The sequence below is a fragment of the Pinus tabuliformis genome, chromosome 3_2 (genome assembly GCF_031772625.1).
Source record: "Pinus tabuliformis cultivar Carrire ecotype Pingquan chromosome 3_2, CPIR1, whole genome shotgun sequence".
Lineage (NCBI taxonomy): Eukaryota > Viridiplantae > Streptophyta > Pinopsida > Pinales > Pinaceae > Pinus > Pinus tabuliformis.
Window position 1 is genome coordinate 604,981,889 of NC_142302.1, and position 15,332 is coordinate 604,997,220.

The 15,332-nt window shown below is 37.2% G+C and overlaps 1 protein-coding gene across 1 annotated transcript; it reads right to left on the bottom strand.

Annotated features, from left to right (window-relative positions):
* Positions 1-722: 722 nt before the first annotated feature.
* On the bottom strand, positions 723-2,871 carry LOC149182068 (tRNAse Z TRZ4, mitochondrial-like). Its single transcript, XM_089418470.1, has 6 exons — positions 2,336-2,871; positions 2,072-2,161; positions 1,642-1,686; positions 1,379-1,433; positions 1,170-1,213; positions 723-1,031 (listed from the first exon to the last, which is right to left on the bottom strand). The coding sequence occupies exons 1-6, from the start codon at positions 2,444-2,446 to the stop codon at positions 909-911; spliced, it is 468 nt and encodes a 155-aa protein (XP_089274596.1). The 5' UTR covers positions 2,447-2,871; the 3' UTR covers positions 723-908.
* Between the last annotated feature and the right edge of the window lie 12,461 nt (positions 2,872-15,332).

The following is a 15,332-nucleotide window of genomic DNA, read 5'->3' on the forward strand; positions in this document are numbered from 1 at the left end:
TGCGTATGCTATTACTCTGGGAAAGAAAAGTAAAATTATTGATCAAATACCTCCAAGTGTTGTTTAATCCTCAACATGAGATATGCCATATTAATCAGTTGACTCCATATTCCAGAGCCAATGTTTGGAGCCTGATGAAATTCCATTGGCTCAATCCCTTGTTTGCCATGGGATACAAGAAGACTTTAGAGCTTGATGACGTACCAAGTGTTGCAGGCAAGGATACTGCTGAAGAGTCATATCGAGGACTTGAAACCAACTGGTGCTGCCAAAAGGTCGAGACAAATATACAGAACCCATCAATGCTAAAGGCCATCCTGTCATCTGTTTGGAAGGGAATGATAATCAATGCTTTGTTTGCAGCCATATTTAGCTGTGCAACATATATAGGTCCATATCTGATAAACTTGTTCGTAGAGTACTTGGGAGGAACAGAGCATTTTTCCTATGAAGGCTATGTGCTGGCCTCTGTTTTCTTTGGTGCAAAGATGATTGAGTCATTGGCCCAGAGACAATGGTATTTTGGAGCCTAGCAGCTTGGGAAACCATATATCTACGTAGGCTCCAAGAGCTGAGAAGGGTTGCCTATGCAAACAGAAAGATCATAGCATCATTATTCTCTAGATCATAGAAAATCATATGTACATCCACACAGTCATCTAAATGATTTAAGTAGGCCTAAAGCAACCAGAGATTGTAGCAAATATGACAGCCCCATAAGAAAGAAAAGCCTAAAAGGCAAGTTACTAGGAATTGGATTCAGATGTACATACAGATCTGCCAGATTTAATCCTCAACATGAGATATGCCATATTAATCAGTTGACTCCATATTCCAGAGCCAATGTTTGGAGCCTGATGAAATTCCATTGGCTCAACCCCTTGTTTGCCATGGGATACAAGAAGACTTTAGAGGTTGATGACGTACTGCCCTGGACCAAAACTATTGGTGTGAACAACATCAGAGTTTGGAATAAATGACCGCATTGCACCAGTTAAAAATTCTAAATCTGATGGACCCCAGATGTTAACCTGTTAAAACATAGGAACCTACAAATTTTAGAACATGATAAATTTTCACTAGTATAAGGATGTCTTAATACTTTAGTGTTCAATTTGACCTCCTAGAAAAAATCTTCCAACGTAAAAGAGGGCATAAAATTTGCTTACTGTCATTGCATCATCCCCTATGCCAGCCATCGTCAGGAGAAGACCTACAAAGCACGATCATGGTGTAATTCCATTTGTGATTGCTTGAGAAAATCATAATCTAGGTATAGACACCAATTCAAAAGAAAAAGATCACTCCTGTTGCCTGCATATCAACCCTAGTTCTGCGTACAATAGATAAAAACTGACCAAATATTCCGACAACTAACCTGGAATGCCACCCGCAGTTTCTGAGCAAACCAGGGTAAGAAATATGTGATCTAACTGAGAGCCAACCCTTATAGGTTATCAGTCCATGTGCATAATAATCTTATCAAATCTAAGAGCGTGATATTTTGCTATTGGGTGTCTAACGGCTCAAGTAAACTTGAATATTTTATCTTACAGAGAAGGCAGACACATTAAGAAAACAATGATTTATAAAGCTGTATATAAGTGATCCAAATAACACTAATTCAAAAGCACAGCTTACTCTTGATAGCTTGAATTTGTGTTCAGCAGAGAAGCGTTGCAGCCCCTGATACAAAAAAGAATAGTCCATTCAGAGACATGTTGACCAGATTTTATGTTCAAATACATTGAAAATACCAGCACGATTACCCATACTTTTAACCCAAAAGCCGCATAACCTATGACTGTAAGCGATTCATTGAGTTCAAAAGGAAGCGACTAGCTGGCCTGTTTTGTCTAGGAATCAATAGTTGCAAGTACCAACCAGTAGTCACAGTTTCAAAACCCACAAAGTGCTTCAATTGCCTTCGCGACATGGATTCAATCGGTAATTTTAACGCTATACCGAAAGCAGATATCCCCACCATCGGGGACTCCAGTCCTGTGTGGAAAGCTCTCTATTTTTTTATGGCCTGGTAAAGCTATGATATTTTAGTTTAACTTGAACTCACCTCTCCAGCATTGAATATGAAGCGTTGTTGATCAAAAAACAGCAGAACAGATGGGAATGTATCTTGCGTATCCATCCCAGTCCCCAGAATCTGTAACAAAGATAACGAGGACAAAACCTCAGAAACCTAAAGCCAATAAAATAAAATTTAAAAGCAGGTTCGTATGATTCAGCAGGCTAGTAATAAAAATCTCTTCCCAATGTATTCAGCAACTAAGCAATTTGCGAGTACTGAGACTGGCGAAGCCACAGTTCAAAAGCTTACCTGAAGAGCTAGGAGATCTGGGAAATGGTTTCGAGGAACTATTACTTGAAGCCCTCCCCCTTTTCGCAAGTTCATCAGAAATCGCAGAGGCCTCCCGTTCAGCAACTTCATCAGCAATCGCAGAGGCCTCAAGCGCTTACCTTGCCTCCGGAGGAGTTGCTTCCAACCGGCTTTGGGCTTTGACAAGTGCGACGAAGGCTAACAGCTGTTGAACCATGGTGCATCATGGCATGCACCAGCTGCCAATGTAGAACATTGCAAGAGGGAACACCGAGCTTTACTAAACCGCATACCGGGCAGAAGTAATGCTAGCATTAAAACCAGACACCGTGACGGTTAGCGCGAAAATGCACCGGGTTTATTCCTTTAAGCTATGGTCCGGCCTCTTCCGCCTCGGGAAGAGGCCAAATAAGATGGCGCACGATGGCCAAAGAATGACTGCAAACGAAACTTAGCATATCTCCTCTCTAACCGCCGTATAACAGAGAAACGCAGGGGTCAAGTAATGCTAAGTGGGGGTCCTATCGATCACTATAGTCCCTGCCGGATGCCAGATGGCAGGGACTAATAAGGTGAAATCTTCTTATCCGTTTGTATAGTTTCTGAAAGGATGTCGCACAAAAATAAAGAAAACACCAACCAAGATAAGGAAAACAAAATGAAGTTTCTCCGTTGCAGACGTCTTATGTCCTTCTTGTACAGAAATATGATAATGAATTAGTAATAACCACCAGCCTTCATTCTATTAGCCATTAGAATAAAATAGGTAGAGTATATAGTTTCAGAGAAAAAAATGTTACTAATATTCTTAGGACAAACAAAGAAGAATCGTAATTTAAGGAAAAAAACTACAATCATTCTATATGAGAGTCAACAGCAGCCTTCATAAACGAAAAATGTGAATATAAGAACCAGTATCTTGTCCTAGCGATATAACACAAACGCCATGGAGTAAATTATCAAAACATAAGTAAATGAATTAGAATGTTTCTTATCATTTGAAGAAAAATATATAATTCATTGAAGTATAGAGAACCCAAAAAAAAAAACCAATACATCTCACTGAGTTCTATAATCCTTGGAGATAAATTTAAATAGACGTCTCATAACGTGAGGGTCAGAGGTGGAATTTATATGGCTATCAGAAGAACAAACATCAATTAAACCATCCACACTGTCGTCATCAAAACCCATTTCCCATCAAAACCCATTTCCCTTGTATTGGGTTCCACTATGCATATACCAAGCCACAAGAGTTCACACCATACACAAACAGGTGGGAACACAAATTGAAGTGCCGACCTGGAAAATGTAGTACACTTGAGAAGGAAATAACTTCAGCATAGGAGAAGGATAAATTTCAAGGAAAAAATTTGCTCCAAGTTTTGGCCTTCATTCTATTCTCATACTTGATTTAACTAGGATGCACAGAGTGTTAGGGTCAAAGAAAAGATAATATCATGCATAATTGTATTAATATAAAGTAAAAGGGAGCACCACTACCTAATATTGTGAGTGTTCATTATATCCTATGGCGGAAAGAGTCGTAAGGCTACCCTGACTTAGATAGCGTAAATGACAAGATAAACGTTAAACTCGAATCAAGGAATAAACCTTGTAGGGCTACAGAGTGTCTAGCAACCTTGTAGGGCTACAGAGTGTCTAGCACTCTAACCAAAATGGTTAGAGACGTGTGTATTATAATTAAACCAAATACCCCAAATTCGTAAAAAATACTCAAATCAGAGAAAAGGTATCCCAGAACCATTTTTTTAAAGAAAAAAAATGACAAGACCAAAACAAAGAGCACTAATAATCTTGTATTCATTTAAGTAGGATGTGGCCACACTCCCAAAATTTCTTCAATGTACAATCAATAAGCATAATATGGAAAGTGGTGTGTACCTACATCCAAATTTAGAGGGTAAACAGTGAAAATTAGCAGTCATTTTCCACACTCAAATCCTCCTACAAGCTATGGAGAACACAAGATTAAATTGGTAAGCGATATACTTAAACATACCTCTATACGGAAGGTGGAAGGATGTTCTTTACCACGAGTCGGCCCAAGAAATTTGTTACAATATCACCAGGTGGCATCGAACTTTGTGGTCGAAAGAGAAAATAGCATTAGGAGAGCCAAGGGGGAATATGGTTATTCCTTTCACACCCTAACCATTCTCATCATTAGATTTGTCAATCTAATTTGAGTGTAGGTACCCATAATACAACACACCCATATGGTGTTCACATGGACATCCCTGACGTGGCACTTGCATATAGGGCTACATGCGTAGGGAGTAGTGCGTGAACATTATGGCCACTTTGGGTGTTAAATTTATTTGACAACTAAGGAAAAATCTCAATAGAAAATTAATACATTATAAGGGTGGCGCACTTGTACAACAAACCATGCGTAGGGTGGTGAACTGGTCCTCCACGTACCCAATGAGATAAAAATGTGACTTAATGAGGGTTTGAAATCTTCCCACTTAGTTATTAGAGGCTCTCTCTCCAACCTTAGGGTTTTCGTGTGGCTTTCCCACCAAGTCAATGCATGGCCCTCTAATTTCAACCACACAAATGAGACCTTCTTTCCTTCCTCAATCTAATGGACACTGAAATAAAATTCCAGTTGTTGCAACCAATGATTCATATTCAGAGCATCGATATCACCATGGTACGAATTGATATCAACTTTTTCTTCCATTTTAAATAGGGATTGATTCACGACACTCAAACTGGGCTGATATTTTTCGGTTCTTTCTTGAACTAGTCCTCCATTTCTCCCTTATCTTCTGATATCATTCTGATTTGTCCTCTACATTAAAACCCCCATCTTCTCCAAATATCCCAAGCTTATTGCTCAGCGCCGCCATGATGAGGTTTAACTTGTGACTTATGTCTACGACTTGTTGTTCTAGCCTCGAAAACCTCACCTCTACAGGATCACAATGTCATTTTCATATTTATTGGCAATGATTATGGTTTTACAATTTTCGACCCCGCTGACCTAGATCCCCTGGAAATTCCAAAAGATACACAAATAAACCCACTTTGATACCAATATTATCTATAAACTACCATGGATATTCGACTGGATAGTTCGTCACAATAGATATGATAATATTATATTAAAAATATGAGATTCTACACTATTACAGTTCTATTAAACATTAAGATCTAAATATTTAACTCCAATTAGTGCATGCATGTTAATGGAAATTATGCAGGAAAATAGTTAACGACAAAATAATCTCACACACAAACATAAGACACAAAATATTGTCTCGGAAAGCCTTTCGGGAGAAAATCCAGTTGGAAGGTGAGACCACTTTACTCTCTTTCACTTTCTGGAAATTTGGCTACAAGTACAAATAGGTAAGGAATGTGGCCCATGGGCTGCTATAGTGCACAAATCCTTCCTATCTTGTCTACCTCCTATCCATCTTGGCTATATTTTATTATCTTTGGAACAAAATTCTCTCAAAAGAATGAAATGCCTCTTCCTCCTAGTGGCCCGGTTATAACATAGCTTGATAGCCTACTAGTGGTTAAGTTTGACTCAATAAAATCATAACTAGAGTTACAATTTACTATTCTACAGATTTTTACATCACAAACACATGTCTAACCCCATTTTCAATGAATAATGGTGCTTGACACGACATCCTCCTGAATTATAGGTCTGAAAACAAGGTCAACTTCTGAGTGGCATAAATTTTTCATATGGACTTTGATTGGCGTGCTTCCTATTCTGTTGGAAATATATCTATGTCAATAAAAACATGAAAAGGTATCGCATAAAAGAGGCAGAATTTTCCCCCAAAAAATGTCGGTTGATGTGTCAAAATTCACACGGAAGGTTTCAAACCTCGTTTCGCCAAACTGGATCCCGCTAGTATAAATGGTCCCATGTGTTGGTTCCTCCACTTTTTCCACTTTGAATGCATCAATATGGATGAAAAATAATATAGTGATCCAATTTGGAACATATAAATAAAAACCAGAAATGGATTAAAAAGAGGGATTAAGAACAAGTATCATAGAAATATGATTTAACACAATACAATTACTAGAAAAAAATGGGGATCTTTCTTGAGCATATTTAATAATGATATTGACCCAACTATAATGTTTTCTATGGAGATAATAGATTCTAATATCATAATTGAAGCATAAGTATTCTAAATGTTATAACTTTATGGATGAAAATCAATCCGCCATGGATGTTCTGAGCACCTTTTTCTCTATAAGACTAATAAGATTATGGAGTAACCGATAATATGTTACCAAGGAAATAGATAAATAATTGTGTGATCTCCTCTCTTGAAGAACAATCTGGAACTGATTTCCTTTCATATCCCTCACCCAAAGGTAATAATTGGAAGTAGCTCTTAAATTATTACCTTTGGGTGAGGGATATGAAAGGAAAAGTGGCAACTTCATATTTTGAATTTTACAATAAATAATGTCCATGTCACTTGGCCTAACATTGAATAAAATGTACAAAAAGACCTATTTTATTGTCATGTTTCTATATCGATGTTGTTGACCTTTTTTGGGTGCATGTGGACAACTTTGCTGGATACAAGTTAAAAAAAATTGTGGATGCATGAATGAAAATGGGATGCACCCATTTAGAATGTATAGAAACATGTTAGAAAATTAACAGAGTATGTTTTACTCTACAAATGAGCCACTGATCAAAATTAAGTAAAGTGGAAGCATTGTAGCAGTGAAGATATTGTTATAAAAATGGGAAAAGAAATGCAAAGGAAATTTTTGCTTCCATCTTAGGAAAATACAGAATTGAGAAGACACCGAGAAAGGTGTTTAATAAAGGGGGGAGATGTAACACCCCTATGGCTCTACTCCTTAAACATTTACTATATTTAGATATTGAATTATTATTAGATTTAATGGCAATGGAAGCCATGATGAGACATGTGCGATGATGTAATTATTTTATTACTGTTTGAGTTCATAAATAAATTGCTTGGAATACATTCACGAAAGAGCATTAGAGTCTAGAAGACTTCTTGCCAACTTAGGAAAAGTTGTTGGTGGTCAAGTCCACATGATGGACCTTTCCAAAAAATCTCCTAAAAATCCCTAGGAGAAAAAGAAAAAATATTGAGTTAACATAATGTGAGAGAAAAAATGACGTTAATCACTTAGTTGGAGAAAAATACTAAGTGGGGTGGAATAAATCACTGTGAGAGACAAATACATTCTTTAAATAAAAATAAATGATTCTTTTTTAGTTAAAAAAAAAAAAAACTGAAACAAAAAGGCATAGCCAAAAAGGAGGTAAGACCTTAAAATTTGCTAACAATAAATCTATAAAAAAAACCACCAAGGAATCAAAAGGTGACTGATTCCTGAGAGCAAGAAGGTTTTAGCTCAAGAGGAACTATTGGAAATAGTTCACAGTTGGGTGTAATGTGCTCTACTCCTGATTATTTCCCAAGCTTAGTACAATTAGATGAAAATATATTATTCATTTTGTAGTTCAATACTGAGTTATTTATTAATATAAAATAGTAGAACACGATAGAAAAAACTAAGGTTGAAGACTACGCGAATGCAGAAGTACTGTCCATATCTATATTGTGCTAATCTATGCTAAAGTGTTATGAAAATAAATATTTACTTACATGCATGAGTATATGATATTGAAAATAAAATAAGGTCCATATTGCTAAAATAGATATATCAATTATATTATCTTTTTTTAGTTTATTAAAAATTTTTGCACAGTTATGCTATTGTTTTATTAAATTTAATTGCAAGCAAGAGAATGAGAACAATTAAGGAAAATATTGTCAATAATAGAGTCTGGAATTAAAATTTGTTTAGATTGAAAAGAATGAGATAGTGATTATATTTCAGGTTTTTAAAGATTCTTTTATTGTTGGACACCATATCATATACATATATACATGTCTTGAAAATCTTTGGTGAACTTCGTCACATGAAAAAGTGAAAGGCAAAATGTGGAAATGATGTAGAATTATCAAAGAAAATGCACACTATAGATCTATGCCTATAGATGTATGCCTATGTTCTGGATTTGCATGTCTAGGCAATGACCTTTACTTATGTTCTAATAATGGTATGGTCAATTCTTATGCATGCATAAGAAGGATATCCTAAGATTTATAGTTTCATAATAAATTCTTATGAATGTAAGTATGAAACTATGTGGCCATTAAATCCTGATCTGTACAGTTATGTCGAAAGAATTTGATTCCACCATCAATAAATGAATATGTAATTTATTGTTAATTTTAAATAATAAAAAATTGGAGTCTTTAACTCGTAATTTGGTGAAAATTTATCGGAAATAGGCCGAGAGTACTTATCATCTTAACTAGAGCTTTTCATTAGCTATATGGATTTTCAACCACTACACACAGCGTTCATAGCTTTAACCGAAGAAAATAATTGTATTTGGATAACTAGCTAGAAAAGGAAACAAATTATTTTTTGACGAACCTAAAAACCATACCCTAGATCTTTGGTCATAACATAATGAAAGATAATGTTGGAAATTAATAGAGAATAAGGTGAAATCTTCCTATCCATTCGTATAGTTTCATAAAGAATTTGGCACAAAAAGAAAAAAACAACAACTAGCTTGAGGAAAACAAAACGAAACTTTTCCAATGTGAATGTCTTATGTCCCTCTTGTGCAGAAATACGATAATGAGCCTTCATTCTATTAGACATTAGAATGTAATATATAAAGTATATAGTCGCAAAGAAAAAAAGAAAGTTACTAATACTATTCTTAGGACAAACGAAAAAGAATAATAACTTAAGGAAAAAAAATTACAATCATTCGATATGAAGTCAATAGAAGCCTTCATAAACGAAAAATGTGAATATAAGAACCAATATCTTATCCTATCAATATAACACAAGCGCCATGGAATCAATTCTCAAAATATAAGTAACTACACTGGAATGTTTCATATCATTTGAAGAAAAATAGACCATTCATTGAAGTATAGAGGACCCACAAAGAAAAAAAAAATACATCTCATTGAGTTCTATAACCGTTCGAGAGAAATTTAAATACATGTCTTGTAATGTGAGGGTCAAAGGCAAAATTTATATGGGTATCAGAAGAACAGACATCAATTAAATCATCCACACTAGCGTCATCAAAACCCATTGCCCTTGTATTGGGTTTCACTATGCATATACCAAGCCGCAAGAGCTCACACCACATGTGTACATGTGGGGACACGAATTGAAGTGCCAAACTCGAAAATGTAGAACCCCTGAGAAGGAAATCACTCCAGCACAGGAGAAGGATAAATCTCAAGGAATAAATTTGCTCCAACTTTTGGCCTTGATTCTATTCTCATACCTGAATTAACAAGGATGTATAGAGTGTTAGGGTCAAAGAAAAGACATGCATAATTGTATTAAGATAAAGTAAGATGGAGCACCACTACTTGATCTTGCGATTGTCCCTTATCTCATATGGAGGAAAGAATCGTAAGGCTACCTTGACTTAGATAGCGTAAATGACAAGGCAAACGTTAAACTTGAATAAAGGAATAAATCTTGTAGGCCTACAGAGTGTCTTGCACTCTAACCAAAATATCCAGAGACGTATGTATGTATTATAATTTAACCGAAAACCCAAAATTTGTAAAAAATACTCAAATCGGAGATAGGGTATCATGGAACCCTTAAAGAAAAAAAAAAATGAAAAAATCAAAACAGAGAGCATGAATAATATTGTATTTACCTGAGTAGGATGTGGCCACACTCACGAAACTGCTTGAGCATACAATCGATAAACGTAAGATGGAAATTCGTGCGTACCTACATCCAAATTTAGAGGGTAAACTGTGAAAAGTAGTAATCATTTTCCTCACTCAAATCCTGCTATAGGCTGTAGAGAACACAAGATTAAAAGGCTAAGCAATATACTTAAACATACCTCTATACAGAAGGTGCAAGGATGTTCTTTGCTACAAGTCAGCCAAAGAACTTTGTTACAGTGACACCAGGTGGCGTTGAGCTTTGTGGCCAAAAGAAAAAATGACATTAGGAGAGCCAAGTGGGAATATAGTTATTCCTTTCAAAACCTAATCATTCTCACCATTGCATTTGTCAATATAATTTGAGTGTAGGTACCCAGAATACATCACACCCATATGATGTTCACATGGACATCTCTAACATGGTGCTAGATTATATGTTGGGTTGTGTTATATTCTTTTCACGACTAGCCCACGTAGTTAACTGAGGGGTTAGAAGGGGGCCGGAGCCCCCGCTTCATTGCATCGATTGCGTAGTGAGGGGAGTCATAGGGGGTTTGAGGGGTGCAGGTTAGTCCATTTTATGGGGTCCGAGGTAGTGCCCTGGAAAATTTTGGTTTTGGACCTTACATTAGGTTGGGCGGACCTACCTATGGTTTTGTGCATGTTTTACGCACATGGTTTTGGACGCAATGGTTTTCGGTCCATGGTATTGGATGCTTCGACATGTATAAATATGTATTATAACATTGAAAGGAACATAATGAAAAATCAAGCTACTAGTCCTGGTTTTGGGACCCAGGGGAAACTCTCTGTGTGTATGTATTTTATGTGTTATGCTCTCACATTGTTTATTTTCTGTGTTTTAGAATTCATATGCAGGTAATTTTTGTACGGGGTTAAAACCTACATTTGGTATCAGAGCTGTTTTAGCTTCAAGGGGATGCTTTTGTTACAGAGGGGTTTCACTCGGGCCTATGGTAGACCTTGTTCAATGGGAGATCTGTGGGATCGATTCTAGTGGTGAAAGAAGATGGTGAGCATTGGAAATATAGAGATTGATAAATTTAATGGTCAGAGTTTTGAGTTATGGAAACTCAAGATGGAGGATATGTTGGTGGATAAAAATCAGTGGATCGCGGTAGATCTAGGTACTAAACCAACAGGAGTGTCCGATGGAGAATGGAAGAAGTTGGATCGGAAGGCAAAGAGCACAATACAATTGTGTGTCTTAGATTTAGTATTTCTGAATGCATCAGGGGAAGCTACGACAAAGGCTTTGTGGGACAAGTTAGGGACTTTGTACCAATCTAAGTCTCTAGTGAATAAATTGTTCCTACAAAAAAAGATGTATAACCTGAGGATGAAAGATAGAGACTCAGTGACAGAGAATCTGAATGCATTTAATACTGTAGTAAGTCAGTTATCGTATATTCATATCAAAATTTTAGATGAAGATAAGTGCATTAGTTTGTTGTATTCTCTACTAGATTTGTGGGATAGTCTGGTTATTACAATAGGTAGCAATGCCACTGCCTTGTAGTTTGATGAAATTGTCTCATCCTTGCTGATAGAGGAGATGAGACGGAAAAACATGGAGACCCAGAATAGTGATGCCTTATCTATACGAGGATAGTCCCAGAACATAAACAAAAATAATTGATCGAGTGGGAGATCTAAATCTAGAGGGACATCTAAATCTCCAGGAAAACTTTTAAAGGTGGTGTGCTGGAAATGCGGAAAGAAAGGGCACTACAAAAGAGACTGTAAATCTAAAGCTCTTGACAAAGGAAAAGGATCTGATGATACTTTTTCTGCAGAGATGAAAACCACCTTAGATGAAGGTGGGGATGTGTACTTCGCTTCTTCAAGTACACATGTATATCATGAGGCATGGTTGACTAACTCAGGTGTATCCTTACACTTCACTCCCCATATAGAGTAATTCTGCGAGTATGATAAATACAATGGTGGTGGTGTCTTCTTAGAGGATGATAGGAAGGCTAGAATCGTTGGTCGGGGAAAAGTAAAGTTGAAGTTGCAATGTGGAAGGATTATAACACTTTTGGGTGCTCTGCATATTCCTGCATTAGCTAGAAATCTGATTTTTGTAAGCAAGTTGGTTGATGCAGGTGTAAAAACAGTGTTCGAGAAGGATACCAGCAAAATGGTTAGGGGAGCACTGCTATTGATGCAGGGAGTTGGGACTGAAACTCTGTACAAGCTACAACGTAGCACTGTTGTTGATGGCTGCAATAGTTCTGTGGTTCTTGAAAGTGGAGCAGAAAATCTAGTGGTCGATGGAGAGAAGACCATGTTGTGGCATCAAAGGCTTGGACATATTAGAGAGAAGGGCCTTCGAATACTTCATGGTAAAGGTATAGTAAAGGTATGAGTAATAACTCTCTGGATTTTGATTTATGTGAAAAATGTATATATGGCAAGCAGAATCGGGTGAGTTTCCCCTCTGGTGGTAAGAGGGCGAAACAGATATTAGAGCTTATGCACAGTGATGTGTTTGGACCTGTGAAGGTTCCATCACTAGGTAAGTCTGTGTATTATGTATCATTTATAAATGACTTCTCAAGGAATAGATGGATATATTTCCTTAAGAAGAAATCTAAAGTATTTGACAGGTTTAAAGAATTTAAGGCTCTGGTGGAAAACCAGATAGAGAAGAAGATAAAGGTGTTGAGGACAGATAACAGTGGAAAGTTTTGCAGTACAGAATTTGAAGAATTCTGTAAGAAGTGTGGTATAGCACGGCAGAAGACCACTCCATATACACCTCAGTAGAATTTAGTTGCAGAAAGAATGAAAAAGACATTGATGGAAAGGGCAAGAAGCATGCTCAGTGGTGCTGGGTTAGGACAGGAATTCTGGGCAGAGGCAGTGGAGACAGCATGTTACCTGGTTAACAGATCAGCTTCATCAGCGTTGGAGGATAAGACTCCACAAGAGGTATGGACTGGTAAGAAACCCTCTCTTTCACATATGAGGGTATTTGGATGTGATGCATATGAACATGTTCGAAAAGAAAAACAAACCAAGTTGGATAGTAAATCTGAAAAGTGCATCTTTATTGGGTATAAGGATGGTTTAAAGGGTTATAAGCTTTGGAACCCAACAACAAGGAAGGTTGTGTACAACCGAGCTAAGGTGTTCATAGAGGTGAAATATGTTATTAAACATGAAGTCCAACCAAAGGAACCTGAGAATATAGAGTTTGAGCTAAAGGAGGAAGAATTAGACTCTACAATAGAGGAGGAATCAGAAGATGAAGAGCCACAAACTCCAGGTGTAAGAATATCAGTTCAAGAAAGAAGGCAGCCAGAAAGGTATAGTCCATCTTCTATCTGTTCAAATTTTGTTTTATCTATTACTGATGATGATCCAAGAACTGTGAAGGAAGCAGTAGATTCAGAGGATGGAAAACTCTGGAAAGAGGCCATGGTTGATGAAATGGAATCTTTGCACAAAAATGAGGCTTGGGATCTGGTGGAGTTGTCGGCTGGAAGGAAATGCATTGGTATCAAATGGGTGTTCAAGAAAAAGACAAAGGCAGAGGGAAAGGTGGAGAAATACAAAGCTTGGTTGGTAGCAAAAGGTTATTCCCAAGTGTCCGGAATTGATTTTGGTGATATTTTTTCTCCTGTTGCCAAGGTAACTTCTATTATGTTACTTTTATCTATTGTTGCTGCTTTTGAATTTGTGGTAGAACAGATTGATGTGAAGACAACATTTCTTCACAACGATCTAGAAGAGGAGATCTACATGAAGCAACTTGAAGGCTTTGTGGTGAAGGGTAAGAAAGAACTGGTATGCAAGTTAAAGTAGTCTCTATATGGGTTAAAATAGTCACCAAGGATGTGGTATCAGAAATTTGATACATTTATATTGTCACTTGGCTTCACCAGAAGCAAATCAGATCACTGTGTGTATTTTAAATTAATTGGTGACCGTGTTATTTATCTGGTCTTGTATGTGGATGATATGTTGCTGGTTGGAAATGACAAAGAAATGATCCAGGATTTGAAGATCCATTTGTCCTCCAAATTTGATATGAAAGATCTTGGTGCTGCAAACTATATTTTGGGCATGGAAATTAAAAGAGATCGGACAAAGAGGAAGCTCTAGTTAAAATAGAGGAAGTATGTCAAGACAATATTGCAGAGGTTTAATATGCAGGATAGTAAATCGGTAAAGGTTCCTATTCTTGTAGGAGTAAAGTTATCTGTTGAACAATGTCCCAAGACACAAGAAGAAGAAGAGGACATGTCCCATGTTCCGTATGCAAGTGCAGTTGGTAGCCTGATGTATGCAATGGTCTGTACTAGACCAGACATTGCACATGTAGTGGGAGTATTGAGCAGGTTTATGTCAAAACTAGGGGAGGAGCACTGGACAATAGTGAAGCGAGTTTTCAGGTATTTGCATGGCACTAGTGATTATGGTTTATGCTACCAAGGAAGACCAAAATTGGACAGAGTTTTGGATATTCGTGGCTTTGTTGATGCAGATTGGGCTAGAGATCTGGATCAGAGAAGATCTAAAAGTGGGTATGTGTTTAACCTATTTGGAGGTGGAGTCAGTTGGATGAGTAAGAAACAATCTGTAGTGGCATTATCAACTATAGAGGTAGAATACATGGCAGCCACTCATGCAAGGAAGAACTTTAGTTGTAGAGATTGTGTTCAAATATGTGGTTAGTACAAGGTGCTATAAGGATAGACAGTGACAGCCACAATGCAATTTTCTTGGTAAAGAACCCTACATATCATTCAAATACAATGGACATTGGTGTTCAGTATCACTTTGTGAGGGATATTATAGAAGACAAAAAGGTGTTGTTGGTAAAGGTGGACACTTTGAAGAATACTGCAGATGCATTGACAAAATTTGTGAGCTCTGAGAATTTCTCTTGGTGTAGAGAAACAATGGGCATTGCAGGGCTGGATAAATGACTAAGCTCTCTTGTGCCCCCTATGGAATGAAAACAACAAGTGGGAGAATGTTGAGTTGTGTTATATTCTTTCTACGACTAGCCCACATAGTTAACCAGGGGGTTAGAAGGGGGGCAGAGCCCCCCCTTCATTACACCGATTGCTAGCGAGGGGAGTCACATGTGGTTTGAGGGGTGCAGGTAACCCAACTTTATGGGGTCCGGGGCAACGCCCTAGAAAATTTTGGTTTTAGACCCTATATTAGGTTGG

What these genes read in the sequence shown, in the direction of transcription:
- LOC149182068 (XM_089418470.1), bottom strand. Translation starts at nt 2,446, where the DNA reads ATGAAGTTGCTGAACGGGAGGCCTCTGCGATTTCTGATGAACTTGCGA. An exon ending in TCATATTCAATGCTGGAGAG is followed by an intron (nt 1,687 to 2,071) that starts GTGAGTTCAAGT and finishes TTTTTGTATCAG; the next exon opens with GGGCTGCAACGCTTCTCTGC. An exon ending in TAGGGGATGATGCAATGACA is followed by an intron (nt 1,032 to 1,169) that starts GTAAGCAAATTT and finishes ATGTTTTAACAG; the next exon opens with GTTAACATCTGGGGTCCATC.